The 13,548-nt window shown below is 33.9% G+C and overlaps 1 protein-coding gene and 1 non-coding gene across 2 annotated transcripts; both read right to left on the bottom strand.

Moving 5' to 3' along the window:
* Positions 1 to 8,154: 8,154 nt before the first annotated feature.
* Positions 8,155 to 8,321, bottom strand: LOC124896499. Its single transcript, XR_007052840.1, has one exon. It is a non-coding gene; the product is annotated as a U1 spliceosomal RNA (small nuclear RNA).
* Positions 8,322 to 8,437: 116 nt separating this feature from the next.
* Positions 8,438 to 12,348, bottom strand: LOC107860568 (beta-glucuronosyltransferase GlcAT14B). Its single transcript, XM_047407549.1, has 4 exons — positions 11,264 to 12,348; positions 11,099 to 11,174; positions 10,901 to 11,016; positions 8,438 to 9,360 (listed from the first exon to the last, which is right to left on the bottom strand). Exons 1-4 carry the CDS (start codon positions 11,847 to 11,849, stop codon positions 8,846 to 8,848), a joined length of 1,293 nt encoding a protein of 430 aa, XP_047263505.1. The 5' UTR covers positions 11,850 to 12,348; the 3' UTR covers positions 8,438 to 8,845.
* Positions 12,349 to 13,548: the final 1,200 nt, after the last annotated feature.

Below are 13,548 nucleotides of genomic sequence, written 5' to 3'. Positions count from 1 at the left end.
TATATATATATATATTGTACTATTGTAGATTTGTAGTATATGTATTATTTAAAGTAGTACGTATAGTCATATATAATTATATATTGAATGATACGTATATATGTGTAATTGTTTATATATATTTTAAAATATATGTATTGTATAATTGTAGTGTATATAATGTATATTGAAGTGTATATAGTGTATATAATTGTAGTGTATGTAGTGTATATTGGATTTTTCATTTTTTTAAAACGAATTTGACCGGGTTTAGGTGGGTTTAACCGGGTTGGGTTAAGTGGGGTTTTCAACATTTTCACTGTTGAACCCGGAATCGGCCCGGCCCACCTAACCCCAACCCGGAGCGAAATCGACCCACAACTCGGTTAAACTAAATGGGCCGATTCCAATTTGGCCCGGCTCGGTCCACTTGACACCTTTATTGTGGAATATGGTCTCAGCAATTGGGCTTCTACATGGAGAAATGCGGCCCCTACTTTTGGAATCCGTGACGAAACACAATGTATGCATTAATAATAGTAAGAAAAGATAAGATTTCTTATTAGATAATTGTACATACAATTGATTTGTTAGCATTAATTGATGATCAATAAAAATAATAAATTCATATAAAATCAAAAAACACTAATAAAACTAGAAATTATTTACATTATTTTTTATTTTGAAAAATCTCAGGATAATTCGCAGTTGCTATAATCTCTGCCACATATTCCGCCCTTCGGATGACACTTTGTGCACAATCGGCAAACCCCTACCATGTAATGGCCTACAAAAGATGTGAAGTTGTAATGACCCTGCAAATTGTTTTATAAAATTGTCCTGTTTTAAATCACATCTGTTGTAAATGTATTTATATTATAGTGAATATTTATCAAGATCTACTTTGATATCTATTAAAATTTGAAGCATCCGTCTTTTACTCATACTAGGAGTAAATTTCCCCTTTAAATAGAGGGGTTTTGTTTATTGTATTTACAATCTTATGATCTCTCATCCCTCAAGAGAAGAAATAAGAATCACTCTCTCTATTCTCTCTACTCTTCTTCTTTATTTTTTCTTATTTTACAACACGTTATCAGCACGAGACTTTGCCAAACGAGGTGAGCGACTCTGCCAAACAAGGTGAAATTATAAATCTGAAGGATTTCAAGGTTAGTAATTCTTTATGTTATCTTTCTTTTGCTACTACTAATATAAATATTTTTGGATTTGAGGAAAAATAATTGGTTTGGAACCATTTATATTTTAAATTTATTCCTCAAGAACAATATTATCAAAAAGGATGATAATATGTTGGGTTCAAGTCCCATCGATCCATGCCTAAGACGCTTTTATATGGATAAGATGTTGAGTTTGAATTTCAATACACCATATTGATGATATTATGATGGCTAAGGCAAAATAATGTGTGTTTAATGAAAAGTCATGAAATTCGACCCATTGAATATGCTCCATTCCATGAAGTGAATGTGGTAGCAATATATGATAAGTCTGAAATATGACAACTTACTTCATTCGTGAGGTGTATGTGGTAGCAATGCATAATATGTCTGAAAGAAGATAAGTGATTGAACGCACGAATATACGCGTGGAGGGACAATATGATAATGATCATCAAAAGTGATGATATTGTCACACGCTTATATGATTATAAGATATACTAGAGAAAAATTCTCTACATCATATGTATGCCTCGATTTGCTTCTGAAGTAGCAAAAACTTGAAAGAGGTTATAAGCTATCATAATTTGATAGACTTAAGGCACGATTATATTCCATTCCCGGGGAATGAGAAACTTATTAATCCAAACGTGCACTTGATTGTGATGATATCATAACTCACCTCTGAATGAGGCAGAATAACTTAGAAGGGTTATTTCGAAATCTACTTCTAAAATAGTAAATTTGAAATTTATTCGTGAAATAGTAAATCTGAAATTTACTAAAGAAAAAGGTACATGCCATGGTAAACTTGGAGTTTGCTAGAATAAAAGTTCATAAATTGACATGAACGATTCCAACATCTCAAAGATGTGTAGACTGACTATTGAACATATATTGAAGAATTAGAAAATTCTTCATGAACTTTAATGTTGCTTGTTCTCATGAGAAGTTGGTTGTACCAACTATTTTTGGTATTGGATCCCTTAAAATCTGAAAAGTATAAAACGTGAAAAAAGGCCCGTTCACCTATCATGTGATATGTTGAAAAGATGCATCAATAAGATAATCATATGTACATTCATTGTCAACCTGCAGTTTGACATTCATAAAGTTGCTTGCTCAATAAAATTGAGTTAAGAACATAATTTTCAGATTGTGCAATCAAGGAAGTTATCTTGATGATGATGGTTTGGCATTGAATGCATTCGATAAATAGCTAAACCATCGCTAATGAGAACAAAGCTTCATTTGTTGGTCTGAAATATGATATGTTGCATACAATGACACTTGTATGCATTAGACCAATAAATTATGATATTTCTTCCATCTCAATTGGTTCAAGGTCGGAAATCAATTATTCCATCTAATAATTTTGATGTGCAATATACGATTAATGAATATACCATAATGCACAAAGATGGATTCCTTAAAAAAGTAGAGGATGTATGTTAGTTTTCCTAACATAAGGGGGAGATTATAAGCGCTATGAAATATGTTAGGAATTATCACCAGATCCTCATCCAAAAGATAATTCAAGTCAAATGTCGAAAGCATCTCATATTAAGCGCAAATGCTCTTATTTTGTGTTCCTAAAGGATAGAGTCTACGCATGCGTGAAGCGTAGTAGACTATTTGGTTCCAAATGAAATAGTCCTTGAAAAATAAAGAGCAAATAATCATAATAAGAAGGCAATGAGCTCTTGAAGAGCCTTCGACATAACACTTCATGAAACCTTATGTAAGGTTCATGTACCTGAAAATAATGAAGTGATGAGATCTCAAAATATTATGTCGCATTGTGAACCGATACGAAATGATATATCATCAATATATTTGACATAATATTGGCGCAATATTGTGAAAGATTACGAGGATCTAATTCTACGTTTATTTAAGCATGCTGACGTAGAAACATTTATCAAGTGACATGAAAGGATGCATCTTGGTAAGTGTTAAACTTATTTGATTTGCAGTCCAGATATTTGAAGATGTCACTCATGCAATGTTGAATATTGTCACTTGACAAAACTTATGTGAAAAACTTTTAAGGATTCAAAATGCTTGAAGCATATAAAAGTTTCTGGGAAACTTATTTATAATCCTTATATTGTATAAGCTTATTGCTTGAACATCATTGGAACTCTTGGAGAGTTTTCAAAGCAATATATTATTTGCTGAAATTCAAAATATATCGAATTGAATTGGTTATGAAGTACCATATCTTAGTGCAATTGATGCACTCATGTACCTTGCAAATACTACAATGCATATAGCCTTTTCAGTCAATTTGTTAGCAAGGTATATTTCTGCTCCTACTATAAGACATTAAAATGGGAAAAAACACATGAGCTTGTTTTATTCTAAAGATTGCAGTCCCAATCTTATTGGCCATGCTGATGTTGGGTATTTATCTGACCCGCATAAAGCTCGGTCTCAAATAGGCTATGTGTTCATATGTAATGGTACTGTCATATCTTGGAGATATACAAAGCAGTCTATCGTAGCCACTTCATCGAATCATGTTGAGATAATAACTATTCATGAAGCAAGTCGAGAATGTGTATGGTTGAGGTCCATGATACATCTCATTCGAGAAAAATGTGGTGTGAAATATGACAATCTACCCATAATTTTATACATAGATAATTCAGCATATACAACACATCTCAAGGGAGGATTCATAAATGGAGATAGAACGAAGCACATTTTGCCAAAGCTTTTCTACATACATGAGCTACAAAAGAATGATGATATTAACGTGCAACAGATTCGTTCAACTAACAATGTGACTGATTTATTCACCAAATCTTCTCCAATTGCAACTTTCAAGAAGATGCTGCACAAGATCGGGATGCAAAAGTTCAAGAATGTTCTCATTAGGGTGAGCAAATATGCATTGTGCTCTTTTTTCCTTTCAAGGTTTTGTCCCACCGGGTTTTCCTTGTAAGGTTTTTAATGAGGCAACCTATATGCGTATTGTTAGAGATATGTACTCTTTTTCTTTCACTAGATTTTTTTTCCACTGGATTTTTTCTAGTAAGGTTTTAACGAGTCACATTATCTATCTAGACATTCAAGGGGGAGTGTTCTAAATGTATTTACATTATAGTAAATGTCTATCAAGATCTACTTTGTGAAGCATCCGTCTTTTACTCAGACTAGGAGTAAATTTCTCCTTTAAATAGAGGGGTTTTGTTCATTATATTTACAATCTTATGATCTTTCATCCCTCAAGAGAAAAAATAAGAATCACTCTCTCTATTCTCTCTACTCTTCTTCTTTATTTTTTCTTATTTTATAACAACCTCATAATTTTTAGTCATTATTTTGTAATTATGGGTCAAATTGATATTTTTCTAAACTCTTGACTCTGTATTAGAATAAAATTAAAGTGGGAAGGATTTACAATTACTTTTTAATAGTAATATCAACAAAGATAACAGAGTTACCAACTCATGGCAACCTTAAAAGAGTTTCTCCCAAAACTTGCATCAGGTATGTAATTGTTGGTATGATTAATGGATATTTTTCTTAGTATAGTGACTACGATGTTACTCGATTACACTTAATTGTATTGTTTCTATCCATTCCTCGAAAGCGTGAGACGGCGAGGTTAATGTGAATTTGGGGCAGTAATGCGTGAATAGTGTAGTCTCTATTTTCTTTAGAGTTGGCATTAAAATGACTTAGAAATCTTGTCCTTCTCTAGTGTTGTAGTGTTAGTGTAATGATTGTTAATTATTAGTTTATGATATAGGGTGAAAGTTTGGTAAATTAAAGGATTTATTAATACAGTTTGGTCAAATTTTTGTTACTGCCAACATTTCTTGTTTTCATTAAGGTTGTAGGAACTAGGAAACTTAAAATATTAACAGTAGGGCCTTTAAAGTAAATTATTAAGTTTGTTCCTACTGATGCTAAAACCATGAGTAATTGTGGAAAGTCCTGTTTATATCATTATCTTTTTTTGTTAAACTAAGTTAAAGAATTAAGGTTTTGTCCTTATTAGAGAAGATCAACTTTGTCCATATTAAGAATTTTCTTGAGAAAAACGTGACGGGTTCATTAAAATTGTTAACAGGAAGTAACTTGCAAATTATGCCATGGTTTGGCAGTGGTGTTATGCTTTGTAGTGTTGAACTTAGTTTCTAATTACTGCAGTTACATCGTAACAATAGTGATATTACTATTATGTTGAGATAAGGAATGTGTTTGGTATAGTCGTTTAAGCATCAATTCTACCTCTGAAATTCATTGAAATTGAAAAATAAATATAGTAAGGATATGTACTTGCAAAAAGATTTTGATCACTCGGAGACTTTACATAAAGGCAAGTTTGTTAATTGATGCTTGGCTTCGAGTTCAGGCAAGTTGAAACTTGTGTTTATTTGAATGTTTGTTAGTTATGTGTGATGGGAGTAATGAAAATTGGGGGTCCCGTATAGGTGATTGTGACGAGCATCTATACGGGTACCGGTGTTGTTTGAAGAGATAAAATAAGTTAATTGTATGTGTAAACTGTTTTGAGAATACTCGTACTTGATAAGTTGAGTTGACTTTAAAATTGATGTCTGGTCTGACTTGAGACACGAAGTGTTTTGCTTGACTTTATTATTGATTTGGGATCGGAGTTGCACGCCTGCACATCATGCATTGCATTTCATATGGGATCGGAGTGCACGCCTGCACAATATTATATATATTTATTGGGATCGGAGTGCACCCCTGCACTATAGTATATATATTTATTGGAATCGGAATGCATGCCTGCACAATTATATATATATATATATATATATATATATGTTGGATTGAAGTGCACGCCTGCATAGTATATTTATTGAGAGCGGATTGCACGCCTGCACAGTATATTTATTAGGATCATGCCTACACAGTATATTTATTGGGAGCAAAGTGCACGCCTGCTCAATATATATATTGGGATCGAAGTGCACGTCTGCACAGTATATGCATTTGCATTGCATTGCGTTGATTCATTTGGTTCAGATTGGTTAAAAGTCTATATGTTGACCTTGTACTTATTGTGTATGTATTATTTATTTCACTGGGTTGAGAAATTCTTGAATTGTGGTATGATATCCTTATGACTGTTAAACTTGATTATTCAGTTAGATTAAGGTGGTCTTCCTGAGCGCAGGTTATGTGTTTGTGTTTGGATGATTTATATGGTGTCACTCGTCACCACTTTGAATTAGGGTCGGTCGGCGATGCTTGCTGAGTACACATGGTTCCGTACTCACTCTTACTTTTTCTGCACCCTACGTGCAGGTACAAATCCGACGATCTCTGGATATTGATCCCTGTGATTCCTTTTTTTTGCTAGCATCATCGGAGATTCGAGGTAGCTGCTACTGCTTTAGAGACTATTGAAATCTCCTTCAGCCTTATTCTTATGCATTTTCCGCATTTTGAGTTCTATATTTTAGTGGCTTGTATTAGTGACTTCCAGACTTGGGATCATCTATGAATTGATTTTACTAGTCTATTTACCTACTTATGAGATTATTCAGGATTGGTTATATTCTTATTTTCTTCCGCTTCTATGAGTTGGAGACGTTGTTCTTGGAATTGAGTTTTTGACTTACCTATCATGGAGGATGGAATAGGTGTCATCACGGCCCCGAATTTGAGCCTTAACAAAAGTGCACTAGGCAAGCCTTGTCTATAGACCCGACTCAGAATATATTGAGAGGGAATCAATCTGGGGTCATCCGCGTGGATAACCACCCTCCAAATCAATTGAACCACTATTAATATTAGAAATTATTTACATTGTTATTGTATATAATGTAGGACAATGTCGTCCACAAAAATATTTAGAAAAATAAACAAAATGTGTATTTATAAGCTAGACATACTATGAGAGGTGGGATGGTGGATATAGGACTACGAAGGGACGAGGGAGGGGTGAAGATGAACACTTGTCTTTCTTAATTCCATCGAAAAGTCATTTTTATTAATTTTTTAAAGAAATTATTTTTCAAAAAAAAATTTGCCCAACCAAACAGATTAATAATGGGCCAGTGACCAGGAAGTGTAAAGTATTAAAGTATATCATGTCGCAGGAGCAACGGATACGGTAAGCAGCAAAGGCAGACACTGACACGCAATCGGTAATAATTCAAATTTTAAACATTGTGGATTTGAGTCAAAATTGTAAGTTCCAAAATATATATACATGCATGAGATTATAACAAGGATGAAATTCTCAAGTTACAATATATGATCCATTCATGACTCTAAAACTTATTATTGAAAGAATTTTTCTGTATCTATTTTAATCAAGCCGGCAGGTAGAGGAAAATAAAGGGTACGGATGGGTACATAGGGTTGGCAACTGGGCATGGCTAATGAATTCATTTTATTATCTGCTTCTAGCTAGATTATTAGTTTAGTGTTTCTTTTCTTTATGGGTGGTTGGTCGTTAGTCTGCCAACTAGATGTTGATTTGCACATCATAAAATAAGGGTGGTTAGTAGGTATGATTTGGTCCACATGCTTTGTTTACACATTCAAGTAAACAATTCACCTACATAAAGTTAAGCTCAATATTCCAAATCTATCTAGTGATATAATATTGTTGATCCACCCAACTTTTTATAAATATAAATAATGGAAAATTTGGTGGCTATACGTGTGCTGGACTGTATAGTTAGCTTCCACACTGGCAACTTCTTTCATCGGCCAACCAGTTGGTTAAATTAATTATGGTTGCCTTAAAAGTTAATAAAACTATATGTATTCTGGATAGAGGAAAATCTTTACTCCACAACACATAAATAAATAGATAAATACACATATATGAATTCTGTCTGGGGATAACCACATTGCCTATTAAAAGAAACAGAGAGAGAATTAAATCCACACTAATGTGTGGGAGACTCTCACCGATACCACTAGCCTGTAAGCTTGGGTGTAGTTGAGAAAATCTGTGTCTTTACTGGGTTTCTTGCCAAAATTTTATCTTTATCTTGGGGCTGCGCAGACACAAGACAGCCCATATTGCCAGAAATTATGATGTAGGCTCGACCATTTGGGTTGATCTTAAGCAGGCACCCCATCCAAAGCGCAATAAAGGTTAACCAGCCTAGGCCATGGGTCTTCTTGATCGCCCATTGACTCCAACGAAGTATGTAAGTTCACAATATACAAGTCATAAACATGCATTGGAGAAGCTACCACAAAATATATACATGATGCAACAACCGGAATAGGATGAGACTTTGACACAATAATGAAGATGACACCGCAGATTAAACATAAAATAGAAGATATATTTTACCAGACTAACTCATGTGCAAACCTCATAAAAGTGACTCCAATTAATCTTGTTCTACGGACTATAACAAAAGGAACATATCACACTACACAGAAGTTTCACATGTGAAGCGGAAATGAAATCTGATACACTTCTCTCCTCCAAAGGTCTCACGTTGTCAAAATGCTCCATCCTAATAAAAGACAAGTTCAAAATGCGGGTGTTGCACCCTTTTTCAATGCAGGGCAACCTGATTCACAGAGCGAGGAAACAAAGAACAGATACACAGGCCCTTGTGTTGCTGGAGCATACTCTATATTAATGCAGATTGGATACAAAATGTTCCTTGCTTTCCTCTGAAGACTATAATTAAGAAAAACAACTTTCTAAGGCATGTTTTTTGCTATATGCACTGTTTGGGGCGGAAATTATCACTTGACAAAAGAGATGCTATCAACTTCTCCAACCTCTTTGCCCCTGAAGTAGGTTTGAGGACGGTGATATTACCTGCAACAGAGCAAGGATCTGTCCCATTCTTCCGACTTCCAATGCACCACCCACCAGGAACAAGCCTGTCTTTACCTCGAAATAGGAGTTCAGAGTCAATTTTGTCAAGCACCGGATCTTCCCTATGGAACTTTCTAGCAAAAGGAGCATTACTGTCAACCATCCTTTGCATGTCTTCAAGCATAAGGTAATGAGGGTGCTGCTTTGGAGGGTTATCCCATGATATGAAGTGCAGATCACTGTTTACCGTGGTGTTTTGGAACTCCTGAGCGTTACAGATGACAGTATGGAAATAGCCTTCTGGCGAGGAGATGAAATTTGCATAGTACATAAGAACAGTCCTGGGCAAGTTGTCCCATCCCCATATGCAGAAGTCAATGAAAGGGCGAGAAAGGGCCATCCAAGCTGACCCTGTAATGAGAACAAGCACAATGTTTTATATCTAGTATGTGGAACTTCAAGCAGCAACAGCAGTTATGTTACTATCAATAACAGTCGATACACAAATTTGTTTTAAGCTTCTTTTATACAAACCTATTTAACTAGGTGGGGAATAAATGAAGCAATATTTCCCCGTTGCCCATGGTATACTGCTTTTTCAGGCTTCAGCCCCTACAAGTGATTAAAAGCAGGAAGCAAACAAAAGTTTCATATAGAAATCTCATGATCTTTAAACCATGAGATATAAATTATATTCATCAAAGGCAACAAGAGAGAAAATGGACAATGTATCAAGCCCCACACTTGACAAAGTTGGAATTATTCAACAACGTAAATATGATCCTAGAGAGAGTCTCAGCAAAAACATTTGTCCTAGTGAACACAATTTCTTGATTGAAACAGTCCATAAGCTGTAGGAATAGAGATTGATTCCTATTAGCAAACAGATCGATGGAGGCAGAATGACGATCAACTTCACCCCTATTTTGTCCAGATGAACGGAATTGTTGATAAAGGTCCAGTGATGTGTCCGAAAACAAACCTACTACTCAAGTCGGGGGAGACCTGAAGCTCAGCCGAGCTAAACTTCCAACAATGTAATCAAGGAATCCTGAATCCACGATTACTGGGAACTCCTAAAATCTTCAGACAAGTAAATGCTCTCTACAAGGTAGTTAAGCAATCCCGAATGTACACTGATTTGGGAACCTTTACCATCCCACCCAAATGACAAGTACAGTTGCTACTAAAATCAAACACCACTTCCTTCATAGAAGCTGTATCATAATCTGTTAGTATTTGGAACACGATATCTGAATCCTTCAATGTGGCTGTTATGGATTCCTTTTATCAGTCTCAACTGTCACACAGCTCAAATACTTCAAAGAATGTTCAGTACAAGGGCTCATCATCTAAGTTAATATACCAGGTGAATTACTCTGATATCCAGTGTTCCCATATACAAGACATCCCAATTATTAGCCTGAGTCTATAACTCTATATGTTGTCAATTGGCATAGGAACATGCATAATCCTATTAAGTATTTTCACTATGCCGGAGCAAACATTTGGAGCAAGATTTCCCCCGTCTACATCTAATTTCAGTCCGCTGAGCATCTAAAATAGAATTTTCGGTCCCTGGGCTTCGCCAAAGGTGATTTAACAACCATTCCTGCAAGTTCTAATTCAGGTTACAAGGTGAATGGCACCAGAGTCAAGGCCCCGAGTAGTATATGATAGGCAATCAAGATACATGGGGACGGTGAAAGTACTTCGTGTTCCCCCTTTTATTCTTCACATTTTCAAAAAATTCCTTGCGACCAACCAAACATTTTGGATCAATTCACATATGCAAGAGCGTAAAGAAATGAAACCGACACAGCACAGTTTAGCAAAGGTGGACAGAACAATGATTAACACAACACAGCATCACATATAAAGTATTATAACATATGCTAAAAGAAAAAGTTTAAATCTTTGAGGCCAAGCATAAAATGATTCCAAACCTCACCAGTAAACAGCTTAAAAGCAGTTGGCACACTTCTTCTCTGTGTAATCCAGAAAACATCCGCCTTTTGAGTCGCGTACAATCCCGGATCAACGATAATTGGCTTTGCCCTTTGAAACCTTCACAAACAGAACTCAAGTTAAGTTAAAACTCACATAATTAATCCTAAATTCTCAACCAAAATTAGATAAAATAGCTCACTCTTTCCATCCAATTTTGCTTGTATGATCAATGAAGTTAAGATCCCGGGGCAAATACGAAAATGTATGAAGCAGATCTAATCAAACGAAAAAGAAAAGATTAAAATCAACATCCTACTTAAACCTCAATTAATCAAAATTAAGCAGTAAAAGAGTTTTGGCTTACCATCTTGAGTAACAAGTGGATAATCAGAAGCACTTAAATTAATAAACCAATCCCATTCCCCAGCTTCCCTAAGCAAAATAGCAGCAGCATGAAGAGTATTAGCCACCATAGTCGGTCCCCTATACGTCACCAGATTAGCTTTCGTAATCATCCGAACATTCTTAAACTCCCCAAAAATCGGGTCATTCACCACGTAATTATGCAGATCGAGTCGCTCTTCCGGCGAAGATTCAGCATCCAGATGCACCACATACTGATTATTCGGATGATACAGAGCTTGTAACGTCCTCCTCAACATCTTCCCATCCCCAGCAGAACCCGAAATCAGGTACGCAAAACGAGGCGGCGGAGGTACAGTAGAGATTTGCAGAGGTTTAAGCTTCGATTCAACAAATGCATTGGTGGCTGAATAAGAAGCGTAGTAACGGTAAATGGGTAAGAGTGGAGTACCATCTGGTGATGTTAGGGTTGTTAAGAACAAGAGAAAAAGGGAAACAATTGAACCAATAGCAAGTGGAAAGATCCACTTACGCTCAATTGTTGTTGGATGTCTAAGGTGTAAGTAATACGTTTTCAACTTCTTCATTTCAATCTTTTCATTAACAGAAAAATAAAAATCCCTAGCGGTGGAGAAACAGTAAAGCTCAATATTGTTGTGTAATATGAAGAAAAATTAAAATTGAAGATGTGCGTGTAATCTTTATGTGGGGAAAGTAAATTAAGAATTTGCTTAAAGAGTGGTGGAGTGTAATTAGGTGGAAAGATGAAAAATGGAAGTTGTACTTAAAACTGGTGTAATAGTGGAGGCCGGCAAGCGCAGGGGGAGTATATGAATTTTTTTTTTTTTTATTTTTTTTGGGGGATTTGAGGAGATTCGTTTGGGTGAAGCAGCATGGTCACATAATTAATAATTATCTATTTTATAATATAAAAAATTATAAGTAATATTAAAGTAATTATTTGAGAAATTAATTTATAGTTTTATAATTGATAAAAGAAGTTCTCGTTTTTATATTTATAAAAACATAGACATGAATTTTAGATTTTAATCTATGAGTCAAAGTTTGAAAAAGAAAAAAAAAGTTGTACTTATTTAACAAAAGTTTGATACTTATAAAATTTTGAGTCAAATTATTGAACTCATCGTTATCCTATATGCTAAATTAGAGCTCATTTGAATTGTTGTTGCAAAGGTGCTTATTTGAGAAATACTTTTATAAAATAATTTTTTAGAAAAGTGTTTTTAAAAAAAATAATTTATGTTTGTTAAATTCATTTCAAAAGCACTTTTGATAATCAACTTGTGTTTGAATAATTTTTTTCAAAAACTATTTTTTTGAGACAAATGATCAAAAAAGACATCTATCAATAGACTTTTATTACTAAAATTAATAGAAAAAAGATATTTTAAATATCTATTGTATAATATTTTTAATTAAATTTTATTTATTTAATTAAAAAGTACGTAATCTAAAATTTTCAATCAATATTTATATACATAGATACATTAAAAAAAAATTAAATGGTGATATATTATTTAAATAATTTAAATATTACTTAAAACATCAAACAAAAATGAATACAAAAGTTATTTTATAAATTAAATAACTATGTATGAAAAAATTAACGCAAAAAATAATTAGTCTTTCATACATCACAAATTTTTCAACGATTTCATCTCCAAGTTTATCATGCAATGTCTCCATACTTGCAGAACATCTGTCTTGTATTTCTGAAGGTATACCGAAAGATTGGTCTGCTTCTTCGATCTATGTGATGATGTCTTCGTTAACATAACAGTTAAAGTCTTTATCAGTAGTAGAGTGTTGTTGTATGAAATAATGTATAGCCATAGTAGTTGTAACAAGATGAACTTGAGTGTCGAATTTAAAAGATGACATTAAACGTAGGAGAGCAAATCTATTTTTCCAAACTCCAAATGTTCTTTCAATTGTACATATCAATTGAATCTATTTGTTTTTTGTTACCTTATTTTAAAATTAGAATCTATTTGTTTTTTGTTACCTTACTTTTTGGATATCTTTACTTTGTCAAATTTACTAAAAGTAAGCAAACACTATAATCATTCTTACAATTATCTAAATGAGATAATATATGTTATTTGTTATCTTTTCTTTTGGATAAATTTTTATCGTATCAATTCTAAAACTAAGTAACGAAATTCATATATGTATACTACGTGATAACAAATATTTAAAACAAAATTCTATTTGTTATTTATTATTTTTTAAAATATATTTTTATTGTGTCAAAATTTACTACGA

Source organism: Capsicum annuum, chromosome 2, assembly GCF_002878395.1.
Source record: "Capsicum annuum cultivar UCD-10X-F1 chromosome 2, UCD10Xv1.1, whole genome shotgun sequence".
Taxonomy (NCBI): Eukaryota; Viridiplantae; Streptophyta; class Magnoliopsida; order Solanales; family Solanaceae; genus Capsicum; species Capsicum annuum.
Note: the sequence above shows the minus strand (reverse complement) of the source record. Positions and strands in the feature narration are given on the sequence as shown.

Bases quoted from the DNA above. Each gene is read 5' to 3' on its own strand.
- LOC107860568 (XM_047407549.1), bottom strand. From the start codon at position 11,849: ATGAAGAAGTTGAAAACGTATTACTTACACCTTAGACATCCAACAACA. The intron at 11,175-11,263 runs GTAAGCCAAAAC...TCGTTTGATTAG, and splicing joins TCCACTTGTTACTCAAGATG to ATCTGCTTCATACATTTTCG. The intron at 9,361-10,900 runs GTGAGGTTTGGA...TTCTCATTACAG, and splicing joins TGCTTTTAAGCTGTTTACTG to GGTCAGCTTGGATGGCCCTT.